Source organism: Mercenaria mercenaria, chromosome 1 (assembly GCF_021730395.1).
Source record: "Mercenaria mercenaria strain notata chromosome 1, MADL_Memer_1, whole genome shotgun sequence".
In the NCBI taxonomy this organism is placed as follows: domain Eukaryota; kingdom Metazoa; phylum Mollusca; class Bivalvia; order Venerida; family Veneridae; genus Mercenaria; species Mercenaria mercenaria.
Window position 1 is genome coordinate 63257356 of NC_069361.1, and position 17929 is coordinate 63275284.

The 17929-nt window shown below is 35.6% G+C and overlaps 3 protein-coding genes across 3 annotated transcripts in view; 1 reads left to right on the forward strand and 2 right to left on the reverse strand.

Moving 5' to 3' along the window:
• Positions 1 to 5895, reverse strand: part of LOC123553026 (uncharacterized) — a 41237-nt gene extending 35342 nt beyond the window's left edge. Inside the window, exons 1-6 of the mRNA XM_053549338.1 lie at positions 5677 to 5895; positions 3807 to 3976; positions 2171 to 2281; positions 1612 to 1758; positions 1115 to 1326; positions 443 to 535 (exon numbers count right to left, since the gene is read on the reverse strand). Of these exons, the coding sequence (XP_053405313.1) occupies positions 443 to 535; positions 1115 to 1326; positions 1612 to 1758; positions 2171 to 2281; positions 3807 to 3976; positions 5677 to 5833 (890 nt within the window). The 5' untranslated portion in view covers positions 5834 to 5895. The remainder of the gene's footprint in view (positions 1 to 442; positions 536 to 1114; positions 1327 to 1611; positions 1759 to 2170; positions 2282 to 3806; positions 3977 to 5676) is intronic.
• LOC123566151 (uncharacterized) overlaps positions 1 to 6219 on the reverse strand; it is a 70018-nt gene extending 63799 nt beyond the window's left edge. The window contains exon 1 of the mRNA XM_053549320.1: positions 6049 to 6219. Coding sequence (XP_053405295.1) covers positions 6049 to 6149 — 101 coding nt within the window. The 5' untranslated portion in view covers positions 6150 to 6219. The remainder of the gene's footprint in view (positions 1 to 6048) is intronic.
• On the forward strand, positions 5994 to 17632 carry LOC123536032 (leucine-rich repeat-containing protein 14-like). Its single transcript, XM_045318812.2, has 5 exons — positions 5994 to 6083; positions 12189 to 12720; positions 14321 to 14491; positions 14800 to 14975; positions 16438 to 17632. The coding sequence occupies exons 2-5, from the start codon at positions 12231 to 12233 to the stop codon at positions 17221 to 17223; spliced, it is 1623 nt and encodes a 540-aa protein (XP_045174747.2). The 5' UTR covers positions 5994 to 6083; positions 12189 to 12230; the 3' UTR covers positions 17224 to 17632.
• The last annotated feature ends 297 nt before the right edge of the window (positions 17633 to 17929 follow it).

Sequence of the window (17929 nt, forward strand, 5' to 3'; positions counted from 1 at the left end):
TTACTGGCGACAGCACATTTAGTTGGTTGTTGTCTTAGTTTATTATCACAAGACATCAACTCAACCTTACGTAATATGCCAGCATTTTCGTCTAAATTCTTCCCCACCCAGCCAGTTGTGTTCCAAATTCCATCCCTGTTCGTTATGCTATATATATGTATACAGCTCCTAGACCAATATTTCCATTAAATCCATGTTGATATTTAATTCTGCAGCTTGATTTTCCAAGGACTTTCGGAAGAACACTGTCATTACTAAAAATTACATGTGTTATTAAAATGCTAGGGACCTATGGATAACCCATTAAGCTAAGAGCTTATTTCCAATGGTGTCCATATTACACATAAAATGATGTAGGACAAGATTACTGGGGATGAACTATTTTGACTATTTTGAGTCCAAATTGGAAAAACATCATGGCCTATTAAGCTTTAAAGCTGACCTTGGAATGTAACAAAAACTGTCCTTGGGATTTTCTTCTATTCTCCACTGATTTAGCAAAATCCTCAGGTTCTCTTGGTCTTCATCAGAGTACCTGTATTTCAAGAAGCACAGCTTTAGATTTTTAACATAAGACTTAATTACAAATACAGGAGAAAATGAGTAAGCACCAGGTACTACAGTCTGTATTATTTGTCTTGTAAAAGCCGGTCAGGCTGCACATTTTCCCCTTCTTGTGACAAATAGTGCTCAAAGTTGGGACCATGGGGGCATTGCAAGGTTAGTCTCTGACACTTGTAATTGATTGTGAGCTGGTAGTGCTTGCAGTGATGGATGTGTTGTTCTATTAAATCAGACAATCAGGCAAATTTACTGCTGAATATCATACAGTCAAATAGATGGACAAAGCTAAAAATATGACAGAGTGCAGGATAAACAATGGACATACAGATAGACACAGAAAGCCAATCAATTCTGGTCAGGATGCACATCATGTAACACTGACCATTAATGGCAGAATGCTTTCAGAGTAATACAAACTTTTCATGACAGAAGTAAGCAGCTTCCATTTTTCAGTTGTATAGAGCCATAGGTTTTACAATTTGAAACCTGTGCACCCAGGATGAAGCATAAATGGCATAGGCATTTAATTTATCCAATTACCAGTACTTACTGCTCAAGTTTTAAAGCTGTAGTCATATGATTTCTGATGTCCTTATTTGATGGATAAAACCTGTTGCTAAGCTCTGGAACCCCAGGAAAATTTTCCTTTGTAAACGTTTTCAAGTGTCTCTTCATCTCCGACACACTTCTTACACCTTCTATTACAAGAGATTTAATTTTAGCAATGATGGCTTTGTCCACTGGCTGAAATACGGACCCAAACTGAAAGTCAAGTAATTAGAGATATTTCAAAATTTACAGGAATGAATATGGTAGACAGCTGCAAGTATGTAAATTTAAAACCATAACTGATAGTTAATAGAGCAATATGTATATACATTTGTATTTTGAAATTTCCTAAGGAAATACTTTTGGTACCAGTGAATACTGGATCCACGTTCATGTCCCTAATTCCACTGATAATGCAAGGAAAGAAAAAAAAATTGTTTAGACTTACAAGTTTATGCCCCTTTACAAAAACAAATTTTAACACTGATCATTATATACCTCTCCTTTTACATGGTTCTTGTGTTCAGAATCTTCTGGTAAAGAAAAGTACACTCTATGTTGATGCTCTACAGATGCACTGTTCTGTAGGTCAGTTTTAAGTTGCTGGCCTTGTCGTTTCCTTTGATATGATGAATTGGAGTGGATCTGAATTGACATAGTACTAATTATAATTAAAAATCTGTAAATCTCATGACCACTTAAAAAAAATTACCAGTAAGAATGCTACTGACTTCCTATAACACAAATTATACCCCGATATCCTTTAAACATCTCTTATGACTTGCCACATCATTTTAATTTGCAGTAGTAATACTTATAAAATATATGAACTAGCTATAAAATAAATTTAGCAATTAATCAAACAATCACACATTGCATTATAATAGGGTTAAAAACCTAGTAATACCAACATTCCAATACTCAAAAGGAAGCAAAGTTTGTAAACTGACTTAATGGCTCAAAGCTACTTCGTCATTATTAAAGAAATATTCACGTATCAAAAGACAGATATACATTCACAAATAAAAAGCTTCACACAAGTTCACCCTAAACTTACCCTATATTCTGGAAACTTAATGATGTATCTCAGCATGATGAAAGCTGGACAATTCCGCTTATGTGTTGGCTGCACAAGTTTCCTCCCCTTTTCTCCATATGGATGATCAGCCTGAAACATGAGAATTTTAACAATTCAACATAAAGACCTAATCAATTCAATTTTTAGGTTATAGTAAAATGGAAATATTGCATTTTGCCAAAACTGGTTAAACACACACTTTCTGGTGAGGTGTGTATATAATAAAACCTAACATGAAAACATCAGTCAATTATCAAAGTCTGAATATGAGCTTGACTTTTTACATTGCTTGACTCTGAATTAGAGCTTTGCCAGTAAAAAGTTTATAAAATTTTTAACTAAAAAATGCCAAGTTAAAAAGGGGCATAACTCATCAAAATTCAAATCAGCCATGAGGATTGTTTCTCTTGGTGTAGACTTTGATAGTCAATAACTATTTTAAGTTTCAAGTCAAAAGCTTTAAATAACAAAGTTCATTTGACTTTATCAAAAACTTTATGAAAAATATTCTTATTAAACAAGAGCTGTCTCCATAGGATGACACATGCCCCCGATGGCACTTTGAATGAATAGTTATGGCCGATGTTAGAGTTTAGGACCTTTGACCTACGGACCTGGGTCTTGCGCGCGACACGTCGTCTTACTGTGGTACACATTCATGCCCAATAATTTTAAAATCCATGCATGAATGACAAAGATATGGACCGGACACGCCCATCAATGCACTATCATGAAATATGACCTTTAACGTCTAAGTGTGACCTTGACCTTTGAGCTACGGACCTGGGTCTTGCGTGAGACACGTCGTCTTACTGTGGTACACATTCATGCCAAGTTATTTGAAAATCCATCCATGGATGACAAAGATATGGACCGGACACGAATGCACTATCATGAAAAATGACCTTTAACGTCTAAGTGTGACCTTGACCTTTGAGCTACGGACCTGGGTCTTGCGCGCGACATGTCGTCTTACTGTGGTACACATTCATGCCAAGTTATTTGAAAATCCATCCATGGATGACAAAGATATGGACCGGACACGAATGCACTATATGAAAAATGACCTTTAACGTCCAAGTGTGACCTTGACCTTTGAGCTACGGACCTGGGTCTTGCGTGCGACACGTCGTCTTACTGTGGTACACATTCATGCCAAGTTATTTGAAAATCCATCCATCGATGACAAAGATATGGACCGGACACGAAAATTGCGGACAGACTGACAGACTGTTCAAAAACTATATGCCTCCCTTCGGGGGCATAAAAAGGGGCATAACTCCACCAAAATTCAAAATGGAGTTATGGGGATTGTTTCTTCTGGTGTAGACTTTGATTGTTAACAATGTTTTAAGTTTCAAGTAAATAGCTTTGACAGTAACAGACATATTTGACTTTATAAGACACTTAACCAAAATGTTCTAAGTTAAAAAGGGGCATAATTAAATCAAAATTCAAACAGAGTTATGGGGATTGTTTCTCCTGGTGTAGACTTTGATAGTAAACAAACATTTTAAGTTTCAAGTCAATAGCTTTGATGGAAACAGAGATATTTGACTTTATATAAAAACTTCAACAAATGGTGGGGGCATAATAAACAAAAGAAAAAACTTGCCTTTTTTCTGTTTCTCCTTTTTATCTTTTTACTGAGATTTCTATCTGGGCCATGGAAACATTCCCGTCGCTGCTTTCCAACAATTACAAATGGAACTCCATCGAATATAATGGGACTAGCATCACATGAATTTTCCTCCCAAAATATCTTGTAGTGTGCAAATGGTCCATCTAAATGAATGACAAGAATTGTTATGTCATAAGTATAAACCTATCAGTTAAGTAAGAAAGCATTTATAAATTTGTCTTTTTTACAAATTTTTTAAGTATGATTCTTCAAACTATATATTAAGTTCTCCACAAAAACTTAAACAAGACAAGTTTGGTCTAGGCAGATCCAGATTCAGTCTAGCCAAACTAGAATTTTAGCTTGGTCTAGACTGATTCCGGATCTGCCTAGATTCAAGTTTGGCCTACAACATATTCATATACAAAATACATATTCCGAAAGTTGCAGACCTTTGGATAACACTTCCTAATTCCTTTGAACAATGAAGTATATCTAATATAACAAGACGGTTATAATGACACTGCATTGCTCACCTGAGTAATATGAGCCATATGTTTCAAATGACAAACTGATGCTAAAATATTAGAAAGTTTGTCACATTCAGGGTCACTGAAAGACAATTTTAAGATTGGTGTGCAAAATTGTGCATGTCATCGAAATTTCAAGGCTGTATCTCAAAAAACAAGAAAATAGGTTAGTAGGTCAAGATCACAGTCAAGTGATCCCTAATCGCTTGGTGCATCAGGTAATTATAATTAAACTGTTGAGGAAATATGACCTGATAATTTTTTAAGTATTTTTTCTTATGTAACTCATAATTATAACAAGTGACCCCTGGGGCAGGGCCTCTTTTTACCCCAGGGGCATAATTTGAAAAGAAAAAACAAGAGCTGTCACAGGAGACAGCGCGTTCGACTATTTCGATGCTGGATAGTGAAACTGGGCACATCTGAGGAGACTGCAGCTGTCACTGGAGTGTTAAATGACTCCAATGGTTGATGAAGATTGGACAATAGCTTAAGTATGACGTGGGTTAATTTTTACTTCACTGTTTATTACACATTCTAGCATAAAACTAATGTTACTGTTACTTTTTGGGGGGTGTTTTAACAGGAGAGGAAATGTGTGTTATTACAGAGATTCTCGCACTCACGTGCTGATATAACACCTTTTACATATGTCCGTTCCATAACAAAGTGTAAATGTATTATTGCCCTGATGTCAATGTAAAAATCAACATGGACTACTGCGTATTTCATAGAAATTTAATGGTCACGTTCCTTTGCCTGGATTGTACGCATTTTATGCTAGAATAGCAGATACAGATGCAAACTTTATTTAAAGTCGGTGTTAATATAAAATTTGTATCTGTATATGCTATTCTAGCACAAAACATGTAAAATCCAGGTAAATGAACGTGACCATTAAATTTCAATGAAATACGCAGTAGTCCATGTTGATTTTTAACATAGCATTAGTGCACGTTCTTTCGTGTTATAACATCTTCAGTATCCCTCGGGTCTCAGCATAATCAAGCATGTGCGATGATGTCACGAGACCCGCAAAACAAAATATTTGCTGTATAGAGTACACAATTTTAGGTAAGGTGTGTGGGTGTGGTAAATGAATCCAGGAGGAATGTTTGGGGGGGGGGTGGGGGAGTGCCTTCATACAAAAAGTTAACGTTGTGACTAACGAACGGACGGACAGTTGAAAACTAATATGCCTCCCTTTGGGGACATAAATAAATACTGCTTCCAAAGTTGGATGGACATGGTGGATCCATATTTTCTGGAAAAGTATGAGCCAATTTGGTATTTCTTGGTGACTTCATTTCAAATCGAGATAAACAGTTTCCTACCTAATAATTTGAAGTTGTCAGATTTTACAATTGAATATTTATAGTGCGTTCTCATTTCTAACTGACGGATTGTTTCTTCTGCCTCCTTGATACAATCATTGCCCTCAAAATACCCACGATTGCCATTTCGATCTAATGCACGTGCAGTTTCTGCCATGTTGATTCAAGGGGAATAAGTAGAAGTAAACTAGTGACGTATTCAATATGGCCGCGACGTAGCCACGCCTTAGCCCCGCCTACATCGCTCACCAGATGTTCTTTAGAATTTCCGGAGTATTAACACGGGGTAGGATCATACTTCCGAGGTAGTTATACCTGCACACCGGCAAGTGAGATTGAACAGACTGGGAAAGAAGTGACTAATCAAATTACTTGAAAGCAGTTCCAAGACGTATACAATTGAATTTGTAGGTAGTTTTGATTTTAAACATTTCGTGTACAACAATCTTGACTTCTTTTTCCTTGAGTTTCATGTTTTTCAGTTGAAAAAATTCTCGTTACCCTCCAAGATAGATTAATGACTTTACACCGGTTATGTACAAAAATAACCTGATTCCGCGATACATTCAGGATATACGCCAAAGTTTCATTAAATTTGGGAACAAGTCGACCTTGTGAAGGGAACTTGTGGAATAGTCAATCATGATGAAATTTGATTTGCTGATAATAACGCCTGTGATTATTGACAAAAAAATAGGAAGCAAAAACGTAAAAACATGTTTTCTCAAAGTTCCCTCTTTCCACACAAATGTACTGTTTACACATTAGTCAAATGGAAAAAAATCAACAACAAAAATCTGGTCACAGTATCATACACAATGACAAGGTGAACTATGCAAGTGTAATAGGAGCAGAAAAATGTGCAGCCCATACAGGACTTGAACCTGTGACCTTCAGTTCTGCTTGCAAGTCAGATTGATCAGGTCGGCGTGACGTCACATCCGGAGCAATCGATTATGCAAATTACCTTGGAGGTGAAAGCAGGACCTCGCAATTCGTAGCGAATTAACTAGCGGTGTGGGTTGTGATGTTTTAATTCTCAAATAAAACAAATCAAGAGTCATCTTTTTTATCATCTGCAGTCCTTACGCTATGGTACAATCTATATATTTTTCAAAAAAAGTAGGGTTTTTGTGATAATTGATTTTGTGGCATTTTAAAACGGTCTGGAAAAAGTGACAGATTATGTATTGTCTGCTCTTCGGCGCTACGAATCAGATATAATTAAAACAAGTTCCCAAGCTTATTAAACATTTTCTCAGTTTGCTATATATATGTATTAATCTAAACTAAATATCTGAAAACAAAACATTTTTTTTATTCAACTTCTTTGCTTGAAATTGTAGCAGTTGTTTCTTTCATCTCTTTCAAGTGTCTTGAATTTTTTTTTCTTTTTAAGAAAGAACAGATCAAATAAATAGTAAATTAATTTTCTGATATTTTTATGTCTTTTTTAAATAAGCTGATTTTCTAAATGTTTTAATGCTCTGAAATAATTATATTGTTGCCATTTTCTGAAATGTACTTTGTGCGATATATTTTATTTAGTTAATGTAAAATGCTATAATGTCGAAGTACATTAAGTATGAAAGTCATTTAAATAAAGTTGAAAACTTATACTTTATTCTATATGTAATCTTATTGCAGACATTTTTTTTTTTTTGAAGAAATGTCCTTCCAGCCAAAAAATAGTTTGGTGAATTAATTTTAAAGTTTGAAATGAACTAAATGTTCGGGCTTGTGTATTGGTTAAAGTTTTTTAATGTAGTAGCTCTATTAATCCCTTTGTCAATTGACACGCAAATAACAATAATGTGCATCTTCCAAATATCATAAGACCCTGAAGGCATACATCAAACGGATAAGACAGGAAATCACCATAAGGCCCCGAAGGGGTACATCAGAGGGATAAAACAAACAGGAAATCAATCTATTAAAAAGTGATAGTCATTAGGAACTGGTCAAAACTGATTTTCATCAATATACCACATACTGATTGGTTTCCATAGTGATTTATGACTGGAATGAATGCTTTAATTTTGTGGTATGTGGAAGCAGTCAATTGTGACAGTCTAACAATTAACAAAAAAAAATGGGTATTGAAAACTACAAGATATGACGAACATTATTCTAGACAAAGCGTGCAAATTATCGTTCTCAGTTTTAAATAATTGACAAAACAGAGATCAGTATTTTTTTTAGTATTTTCGTAATTGGAAGTCATCAATTTATTGATACGTCCTGGCTTTTCGTAAAAAAGAAACTAGCATGCAGTTATTATATATATCTTTTTTATCTCCGCGTGTAACACAGTAGCTCTAGATGTCATATTACATTTAAAACAATTGTAACATATAAAAAACCGCTTTGTGTTATAAATGCTATTGTGATCCTGATACCCTTCGAGGGAGAAAAAAATCCCTTCTCCAGTATTTACGCATAATGTGCTGTTAAGCTTTAAATTATGACACCTATCATTACATTTCATACGAATGAGAATTTAGGTAAGAGGTGTTGATTTGATTAAATTTGGAGTGACTGAATCACTTTTGACACCACAGTATAAGCTATTTGGCTTTCAGAACTATTTTAATGGCAGGCTACTAAATAGAACGAGAAAAGTGAAACGAATGGAGAAACCTAATTAGATGAAATAGATTTTCTGTTTTATTTACTTCAAAAGACCTCCGATTTTTTAAATTATAATTTTCATCCAGTCCGTCACAAATATGAGACCTTGCAGCTTACACGGATCAATGATGAATATCACGTCTGAAACCTAAAAAAGAAAGGTTTCTTTCTCGGGAGTGATTTCTGGAACATCATGCTACATTATAAATTCACTGACTTATTAATATTGCCCAAAATTTTACTTTAAGCAAAGAAAAACAACCAGCACTAGTGAAACATAAAACGCTTTTCAATTACAATTTAGCGTTTGCTGTCACCTCCGCTTGTTGCTACGCAACGCGATACGCTGTAGTGCCCGGATATCCGACCTGATCAATAGATAGATAGATAGATTTATTCAGCAAAAAATTCATCATACAACATTACAGATACAGATAAAAAACAAACATACGTAGCACATATCACAGAAATATCACAGAACCCCTAGTCTAAAATAAATGAATATCACCAAGAAGTTAAGACTATAAAATGTACTTTTTACCATATATCAGTCTAATTTTAGTTAATTTTTTATTTTAGATTTAAACTAATTCTGTAGACTGTAAGTAGTGACTAGACATTTTGCTTGGAAAGCCCATGAAAGTCAAAAAAGACTTATTTCCAATGGGGTCCATGACTGGGTCTAACAAACATATACATTTACACATAGTGACATACAAACAGACAGACAACAGAGAACAAATAGGTGAAGGGCAAGGTCAAGACGGCAGCATAATTGAAATTCAAGGCTCATAAAAAAACTAAACAGGAAACTGTACCTTAAATCCGGTAGAAAATCCTGTTATATTTTAATAGACTGAAATGGTTAAAGTACTACTTAAAACCATAAAAATTTCATACTGTTTTAACAATGTTTATATCAGTATTTACGAAGCAAATATCTTTTTACTTCCCTTTTAAACCTGTGCTGTCCTGTAATAGATTGTACTCTCTCAGGAAGTGAATTCCATACTAAAATACTGTTATAATAAAAAGTATCGGCTGTAACCGAATTTACATATGGCACATAAAAATTAAAACTGTTTTTCCTTGTACTGTATGTATGCATATCTGATTTCTTAGTGAAATGTTCACTTAAATATTTCGGACATTTACAGTAGTATATCTTATGCACATGATTAAGGCACAGTTGTTTGACCTGATCTTCAATTCTTAAAATACCAAGCTTCTGAAAATCTAAATTTGTGAGCAAAGTCTTAGCAGGCACATTCAGCATAAATCTGACGACTTTATTCTGCGTAACCTGAAGCTTAGTTTTAAGGGTTTTACACAAACCATTATACCATGCAGAACAGGCATAGTCAAACAAGCAGTGTATTTAAGAGAATTACACAGAGTCTTTCTCATGTTAAAGTCTAAGACATTATTTTGCCTGTATAAGAACTTAAGTCTTGAATTAACTTTCTTAATAATATCATAAATTTGCACAAGTGCTACCAGACAAAGTATTGTCTAAAACATGACCTAAATATTTGACTGATTTCTGTGACTTAACACTATTACCACACTTAATAGAAAATTCTTTTACTTGTTTTAACTTTCTCTTACTCCCAAAAAGAATACATTCTGTTTTCCCAAAATGAAGAGAGAGTTTATTATCAATAAGCCACTTATTGCAATTTTCAAGTTCAGTACTGAGTTTTTTTACTAATTATGTCTCCCACCACACAGTGGTGTGGGCAGTGGGTGTGGGAGACATACTGATTTACTCCAGTCTGTGTGTGTGTGTCTGTCACAAAGCTTGTCTGCACTCTAAGTCAAACATTTCTCATCTGATCTTTACTAAACTTCAACAAAATGTGTCTGCCAGTAAGTGCTCGGCCAAGTTCGATAACTAGCCAAATCGGCCTAGGCACTTCGGAATTATGGCCCTTGAATTACCAAAAACACTCAGATTTCTTGCGCAGTTTTGCCCCCAAACTGGCGCCTATACTCCTTTTGGTGTCAAGAAAGCGCATGCACATGTGGATTAAGTAAACAGTATATAAAGACTGACTTACTATTTAGATGATTGGGCAGTTGTGGGAGACATGGGCTTTTCTCAAAAGCATCTCTAGTTTCATTCAGATTTCTATTCGAAAAAATGATAGCACTATCATCCGTATACAATAGTAATTTGCATTCATCATTAATACTGATTGCTCTACCAACTGAGCTAATCGGATAATCGATATCATAGACTTTATATACATTATTGTATACACACTGCTACATTCCTCTCTCCTTTTTTTTCAAAGACAAACTCAGATTCTTTTGACTAACCCAGCCATTGCTTCACCCTAGCTCTAGGATTCCAAGCCCATAGCTGTCTCTTTTGGAGTTCCGCAGGGTACCATGCTTGGGGCCCCTGCTCTTCCTTGCATATATAAATGACCACCCACAAAGTATCCAGTCTAAAGTGTGTCTATTTGCAGATGACACTGCAGTAATTATATACATGTCACTTACCTCTTTCAGACAATCTAATACCCTCCAAAATGACCTTAAAGCAGCATGCCTCCAGATCGTTCAACAACAAAAAAAAAACATTTTTTTTTTAGATATCTTGAAATAAATGCTATATTTCTTAAGAAGGCTTTAAAACTTAATTACTGACAAACTTTATGTTATGGAAACACATGAGAATTTGCTGTTTTTACTACTTTTTACGATGAAAATCGAAAAGCGTTTGGCATGTCAGACCCTCGTCAGACCACATCTGGAATATAGCTCCGAAGTCTCCATACACACAAACCCAAATAAACGAAATAGAAGCAGTCCAAAGATGGGCAGCGCGTTGGGCTATGTCCGACTTTGGCCGCACCTCAGTTGTCACTGACATGCTATACAGTCTAAAATGGTGCAGGCTAGATTTCCAGCACATTGACTCCCGACTCTCTCTTATACATAAAATCTCTTAATCAGCTGGTTGCAATCCCCATGGAAGATTATCTCATCCCCCTAACTAGGCAATCACACCATTATCATCCCATTCATCCGCTGTCTTACAGGTTAATCTCTGCAACAACTGACTACTACAAATACTCCTTTTTCCCCAGGACTATAGTCCTATGGAATAATCTTCCACCTGACATTCCCTTTCTTCCAACCCTTGAGCAGTTCAACGCCTCTGTTTGCAACATTGAACACACTTCGCCATAACCTTGCTCTTCACCCCTGTTTTTATCTTTTAAATCACTAACAAATTTTCCTTTCCCTTTCGTTTTGGCCTGATTTTCTTTTATCTTCTGCTAACAATCTTTGTGGCTTGACACGCACAAAATTGTCTAAGTCCCTGTAAAGGGTTAGACAATAATGGAAGATAGATAGATACTGTGACCTGAGTTTTGGTTATCGATTTTTATTTCATTTGACTAACGTATAAACTGTACATTTGTGTGAAAAGGGATTTTTGAAAAAAAAATACTCTAGACCAGTATCAGTGAAAAGGAGTGTATCACTGCATGTCTAGCGGTACTGATCCATAAGGTTCCATACTCACTTCCTCTATAAAAAAACCCTGCTATAAAATGTTTAAAAAGTGGATGCACAAAAAGGAATTAAAAATTAACAGAAAAACTGCAGGGACAGCCATTAATAGAAACATAGTTATAGATTTTTTAAAAGAAATTTTGGCTTGTTTTATGCAATTTTAGGGTGTGTTTCTTTGACTGGATATTACTAAGTACAATACAGTAACATTGAAATGGTATATAACTTTTGGTAGAATGGACACAGTCTGAATGGGAAATGCCTTCATAGTAAAACATGGTTCTATACTTGTTGGAGAATACAGCCTTCTGAATATAGTTTTTGACTGTCATATCTACTATTAATTTCAGATGTCCAAGAAAATTGTGAATGTCAGCTAATGTGCTTAAGAGATGACATCAAATCTACAACAAGTTTTATCAGGGATGCAGTCTGCACAGTGGTACGACCACTTTCGGGGTGCTCTGTACCCTTTGAATTTAGAATTGTGTCGCTCCAGTACACAGAAAACCCCTGAGGTGAAATCCTTGCTGCAGATTGCCGCTGACTATATCGTGCAGGATTCAACATCAACTATGACAGCAGTGAATATACTTCCACAAGAGTTATGTACAGTTTTAATGCAGCAGGCTTTAGAAGGAAATCGAGACAGAGCTGTTGATGTCCTTCTCACAAAGTGGCCACTTCAGACACTAAGTCTGAAGAAGTTTGCTCCAGAAATTTTTACCAAATTGGGTGTGTTACATGATCATGCAGAGCTGACAAGAGTTGCCAAGCAAGGACTTAGATACACTACATGTGTGGCTCATAATTTTCTGGAGACGTTGAAAAAGAAGTGCAAAACAAAGTTGAAGTTTGTAGACTTAACAGGATATCCAACAGGTATAACAAATCTTGACATCCGTAAAAAGTGGTTATTTCATAGAACTCACTATTGCATAAATTTCTGTCGTACATATGTTTTATATATCTGTGGATGTATGTAAGATTTTAGTGAAAAATAATGATGGCTATATGCATAATTAAAAAGAGTTTCTATCAGATAAGAAAAGATAATCACTTGAAAATAACCAATTTAAAAAAGTTTGTGTCACAGCATGTTGAGCAGTGAATGTAATTTATCTCTAGCACTGTTGTAACTTGTGTTGAAGTTTGTACATGAAATCAGTTTTAATTTTGTGCACTAAAATTATGCTTTTCTTTGGCTGATATTCTAAATAATGAATGTGGATGTGTTCTTTCAGTGTCTAATTTGACTCTTTTTTTTTTAGAAATGTATGGAGAAAATTATTGACTGAAAAAGCAGTGGTACTTCCATTAAGTAAACTAAGTGGACTGGTTTAAAAGCTGCTGATAAGGTCTTAAACTGGAAATTGAATAGTTAATTGCTCATGATTTAGTAAATTATTTACACCCAAAGCCTTTCAGACGGTTTTATTCAATGATGTTTCAATCACAGTGTATACAGTAAAAGATGCTGCTTTAATATTTTGGTATATTAATTAGATTGAGGCAGTTCTTATATCTATTGTATTTTAACAGCTGAGGTGATTTTGTACCACTTAGCCACCCACTGTACCATATGTTGGTTCACTTTAAAGCCAGACAATCTGTATGTGTTTTGTATTTTAACAGCTGAGGTGATTTCGTACCACTTAGCCACCCACTGTACCATAATGTTAGTCCACTTTAAAACCAAACAATCTGTATGTGTATTGTATTTAACAGGGTTTTTATGCCGCCACTTTTGGGGGGGGCGGGGGGGGCATATAGATTTGCCCTTGTCCGTCCGTCCTTCCAAGAATGTTGTGTCACGCCTAGCTCCAAAAGTATTTGACGTAGAGTCACAAAACGTTACAGAAATGTTGGTCAGCACGTGTAGTTGTGCACCTGGGGTTTCACGTCCGGATTCATTCAGTCATATATGAGTTATGGGCCCTGACTTTGTAAAAATTGATCATTTTAGTGTTGTGTTGCGCCTAGCTCCAAAAGTATTTGAGGTAGAGTCACAAAACTTTACAGGAATGTTGGTCAGCATGTGTTGTTGTGCACCTGGGGTTTCGTGTCCGGATTCATTCAGTTATGTAGGAGTTATGGCCCCTGACTTAGTAAAAAATTGGTCATTTTAATGTTGTGTCGCACATAGCTCCAAAAGTATTTGACCTAGAGTCACCAAAGTTTACAGAAATGTTGGTACTTCCATTACAAAATTGTCCATAATTTGCTCAATATTTGTGTAATTTTGATGATTTTTGTTTCAGGATGTAGATTGGTAATTTTTGCACTCATTTTGGGAAAAATACATACTTTTTGGCATTGGGAATATAGCCGAATAATGGCTATAAAAACGGCCAAAAAAACCCCTGGTATTTTAACAGCTGAGGTGATTTTGTACAACTTAGCTACCCACTGAGTCACTGTACCATAATGTTAGTTCACTTTAAAACCAGACAATCTGTATGTATAAATTGTATTTTAACAGCTGAGGTGATTTCATACTATCTAGCCACCCACTGTATGTTAGCTCACAATGAAGCCAGACAAAATCTAATGATCAAGAAATATGAAGAAGCGATAAAACTTTTACCAGAAGAAGAAGCTCATGACAAACTAGAGAGATTTACTACAGACCAGTCATTGCCAGATGACTATTGTAAGTCAAGTTTCCATGTGCAAGTACAACCTTACAGCATGGCAGTCCATAGAACAAGTATTTTATTTACTGAAATGTAAGATGTAGAATAAGAACTTAAGTGAATGTTAAAATAGTGGTATTTATTGCTAAGGTATACATGTAGTCATAAATGCTGGAAAATTTGAATCTGATAATAATTTTATAAGTAAGTAGAGAAAAACAAAGACCTCAAGAATGTTCATAAAAATGCTTACCAATATACTAAATATACAGTAAGAAGCTGAATAAATAGTTATAAATAGTATAGAGAAAGAAATGATTTTCAGTTGCTGTGAAGTTGGACTTGTTTGTTTCCTCTGAGCCAGCCTTGTATGAAGTTTGCAAGGCTCTGAAAGTGTCTGGTTTCAGAGAGAGTACATTAAGGTTGATAGTAGATAAACTCGATGCAACCTGTCTTGGTCAGCCAAAAGTGGCAATTCTTCTAGAACAAGTTAGCGCAGAGGTAATCAGCTTTCATATTTAAAACTTTTATAGGACATTACAAGATGAAAATGCCACTAGAAGTGGTGGAGCCTCTTTGGCCAAGTGGTTAAGGTCACTGACTTAATCACTTGCCCCCTCACCAGTGTGGGTTTTGAATCCCATTCAGGGCGTTGAGTTCTTCACATGAAGAAGCCATCCAGCTGAAGGTTGGTGTTTCTACCCAGATGCCGCCTGTGATGAAACATTGAAGAAGATTAGATTGAAATAATGCATGGAGGAGCACCTGGGTACTTCCTCCACCATCAAAGCTGGAAAGTCACCATATGACCTATGATTGTCGGTGCGATGTTTAACCCAACAGAACAAACTATAAGTGGCAACGTTCATTTAATTAATTATAAATGTTTCATGTTGTTTTTTTTGTGATCAATGGATAGGAATCCTAAATGTCAAGGTCAGTGGGGTTAGAGATTGCAATATTATGATTTAGTAATTGGTTTAAGTTTTAAAAGTTAAGGGAAGCTTCTCAATTTCAACTACTTCTTTCGAACAACTTCCCCTATATTCATTTAACGTCACGTAAGGATGGTCTTGGTAAGGGGCAGACAACATTTAGTTTAGGGTCAGGTACCCCAAAGGTCAAGGTCACTGGGTTCAGATAGTTTAAGTTTTATGGCACGTTTCTCAGTTATCGTATAGCTTTGTATCCCTCATACCCTCACCCTAACTTCTGTCCCTCCCATTTCCACCCTTTTCCACTGCTACCCCCTCAGTTATATTCTTTCTCATTTCTCACACTAACATACCGGTAATCTTATATCTGATATTGTGTCTTGATATCCCTCAGCCTGTCCCCCTAAGTGCTACCCCTATGGATTACAGCCCCTTCCTGTCCCTCCAAAACAAAGCATTTTTTTTTTCGCATTCATTTCTTGCACTAGTAAATTACCCCAATCTTGCTCACTTTAGAACTTTTTCAGGCTCCTTCCTCTTTCAAAATTTTGACTCCTTATTGTTGCATTGTACACCGCCGCCCCCACATTACATCCCCATTCCCTGCACATAGAAAGATGAAAATAAGTGTACAATTCCTGCATTGCAAATATGTGTACAATTCCTGCATTGCATTCACAATTTTCTGTCATTTTCTCTTCTCATTTGACAAACATTTTCAAATAGTTGTGTGTGCTGTCCTTCTGACAGCTCTTGTTTTATTACTGCTTCTATAAATTGTATGAATACATTACTGTTTTCTTGAAGACTTCCATAATTGCTTTCAAATTCATGATAATTTTCTGAAAAAAAAGAAATCATTTCCATTAATTAAGGTTGGCTTTGCATTCATTTACATAAACCTACATGTATATTATTCTCTAGTAGACAAGATATTTGAGCAATTATATTTACATTCTTAGCCTTAAAGAAATGGATATTTCACTGAGATTATATGTTGCATGTTGTCTGTATTTTACTGTTTTCAGCATCTATATGGACTGAGACTGAAATACAACTCCCTCAGTTCAGTGGATTTTATAAGACTTTGTCCACTGATATCCCAGTTTACACACATCACTTCCCTTGATCTGTCATGCAACACGATCAACATATTCCAGAATGACACAGCTTGTGATGAAATGGCAAAACTGTTCACTTGCCTGAAAAACCTTGTGAGACTTGACCTCAGTAACAACAGGATCAAATCCAAATTACGGCGAGTTTTGTCAGCTGTGGAAAAGCCGTTGCAGTTCTTGAAATTGGTAGGGTGTGGTTTAGCTTTGACTGATATGACTTATTTAGCAATGTCACACCACACATCAGGTATACAGGAACTTGATATCAGTGAAAATGGACTTGGTTTGAGCTTCGGAACAGTGCTACATCTCTTACGGAACATAAAGTCACATATCTGTGTCCTTGAACTGGAGGATGTGTCACTGTCTGACAGTCAGATGGAGCCCCTGAATATCTCTCTGAAATTGTTGACATCTCTTATGTATTTGAATATATCAGGGAACTCTGTATTGTTGGAGAAACTTTGTGATTTAGGTGTGGCTGTAGCTGGTCTGAAGGATTTGCAGTATATTTGTATGTCATACCCGAGGGATTGTTATCTGCCGGACTCGGATGATGAGCAGGACCGGCTGAAGAGGGAGTTTGGTGCTAACTTCGGTGATGTGATTTTTCAGGAGCAAGCGAGACTAGGTATCACACACAGAGTTCCAACAATAGTCTTGTCTGAACTGGACCAAGATATGGATCAACTGTGATTATGTTTTCTGTGATGTTACAGTGTGATTGCTGTGTTAACTTACTCGCTAATTAAAAACATGAAAAGTTTGTCTTAGTTGAATGGACTATTATGTGAAATCTGCCTAACAAACTGTACACAGTACTGTAGTTTTACTATGTTACAAGATGATAAGTGATCTCACAAACGATTCTGTAATTGTTTATTACATTCATAGCTTTGAAGAAACATGGTAGCTTCTTACATCCATAGCTTCTAAGAAACATCATAGCTTCTTACATTCATAGCTTCTAAGAAACATCATAGCTTCTTACATTCATAGCTTCTAAGAAACATTGCAGCTTCTTACATTCATAGCTTCTAAGAAACATTGTATCTTCTTACATTCATAGCTTCTAAGAAACATCATAGCTTCTTACATTCATAGCTTTTAAGAAACATCATAGCTTCTAGCAGTCATAGCTTCTAAGAAACATCATATCTTCTTACATTCATAGCTTCTAAGAAACATCATAGCTTCTTACATTCATAACTTCTAAGAAACATCATAGCTTCTTACATTCATAGCTTCTAAGAAACATTGCAGCTTCTTACATTCATAGCTTCTAAGAAAAATCATATCTTCTTACATTCATAGCTTTTAAGAAACATAGCTTCTTACATTTATAGCTTCTAAGAAACATCATATCTTCTTACATTCATAGCTTCTAAGAAACATCATACTT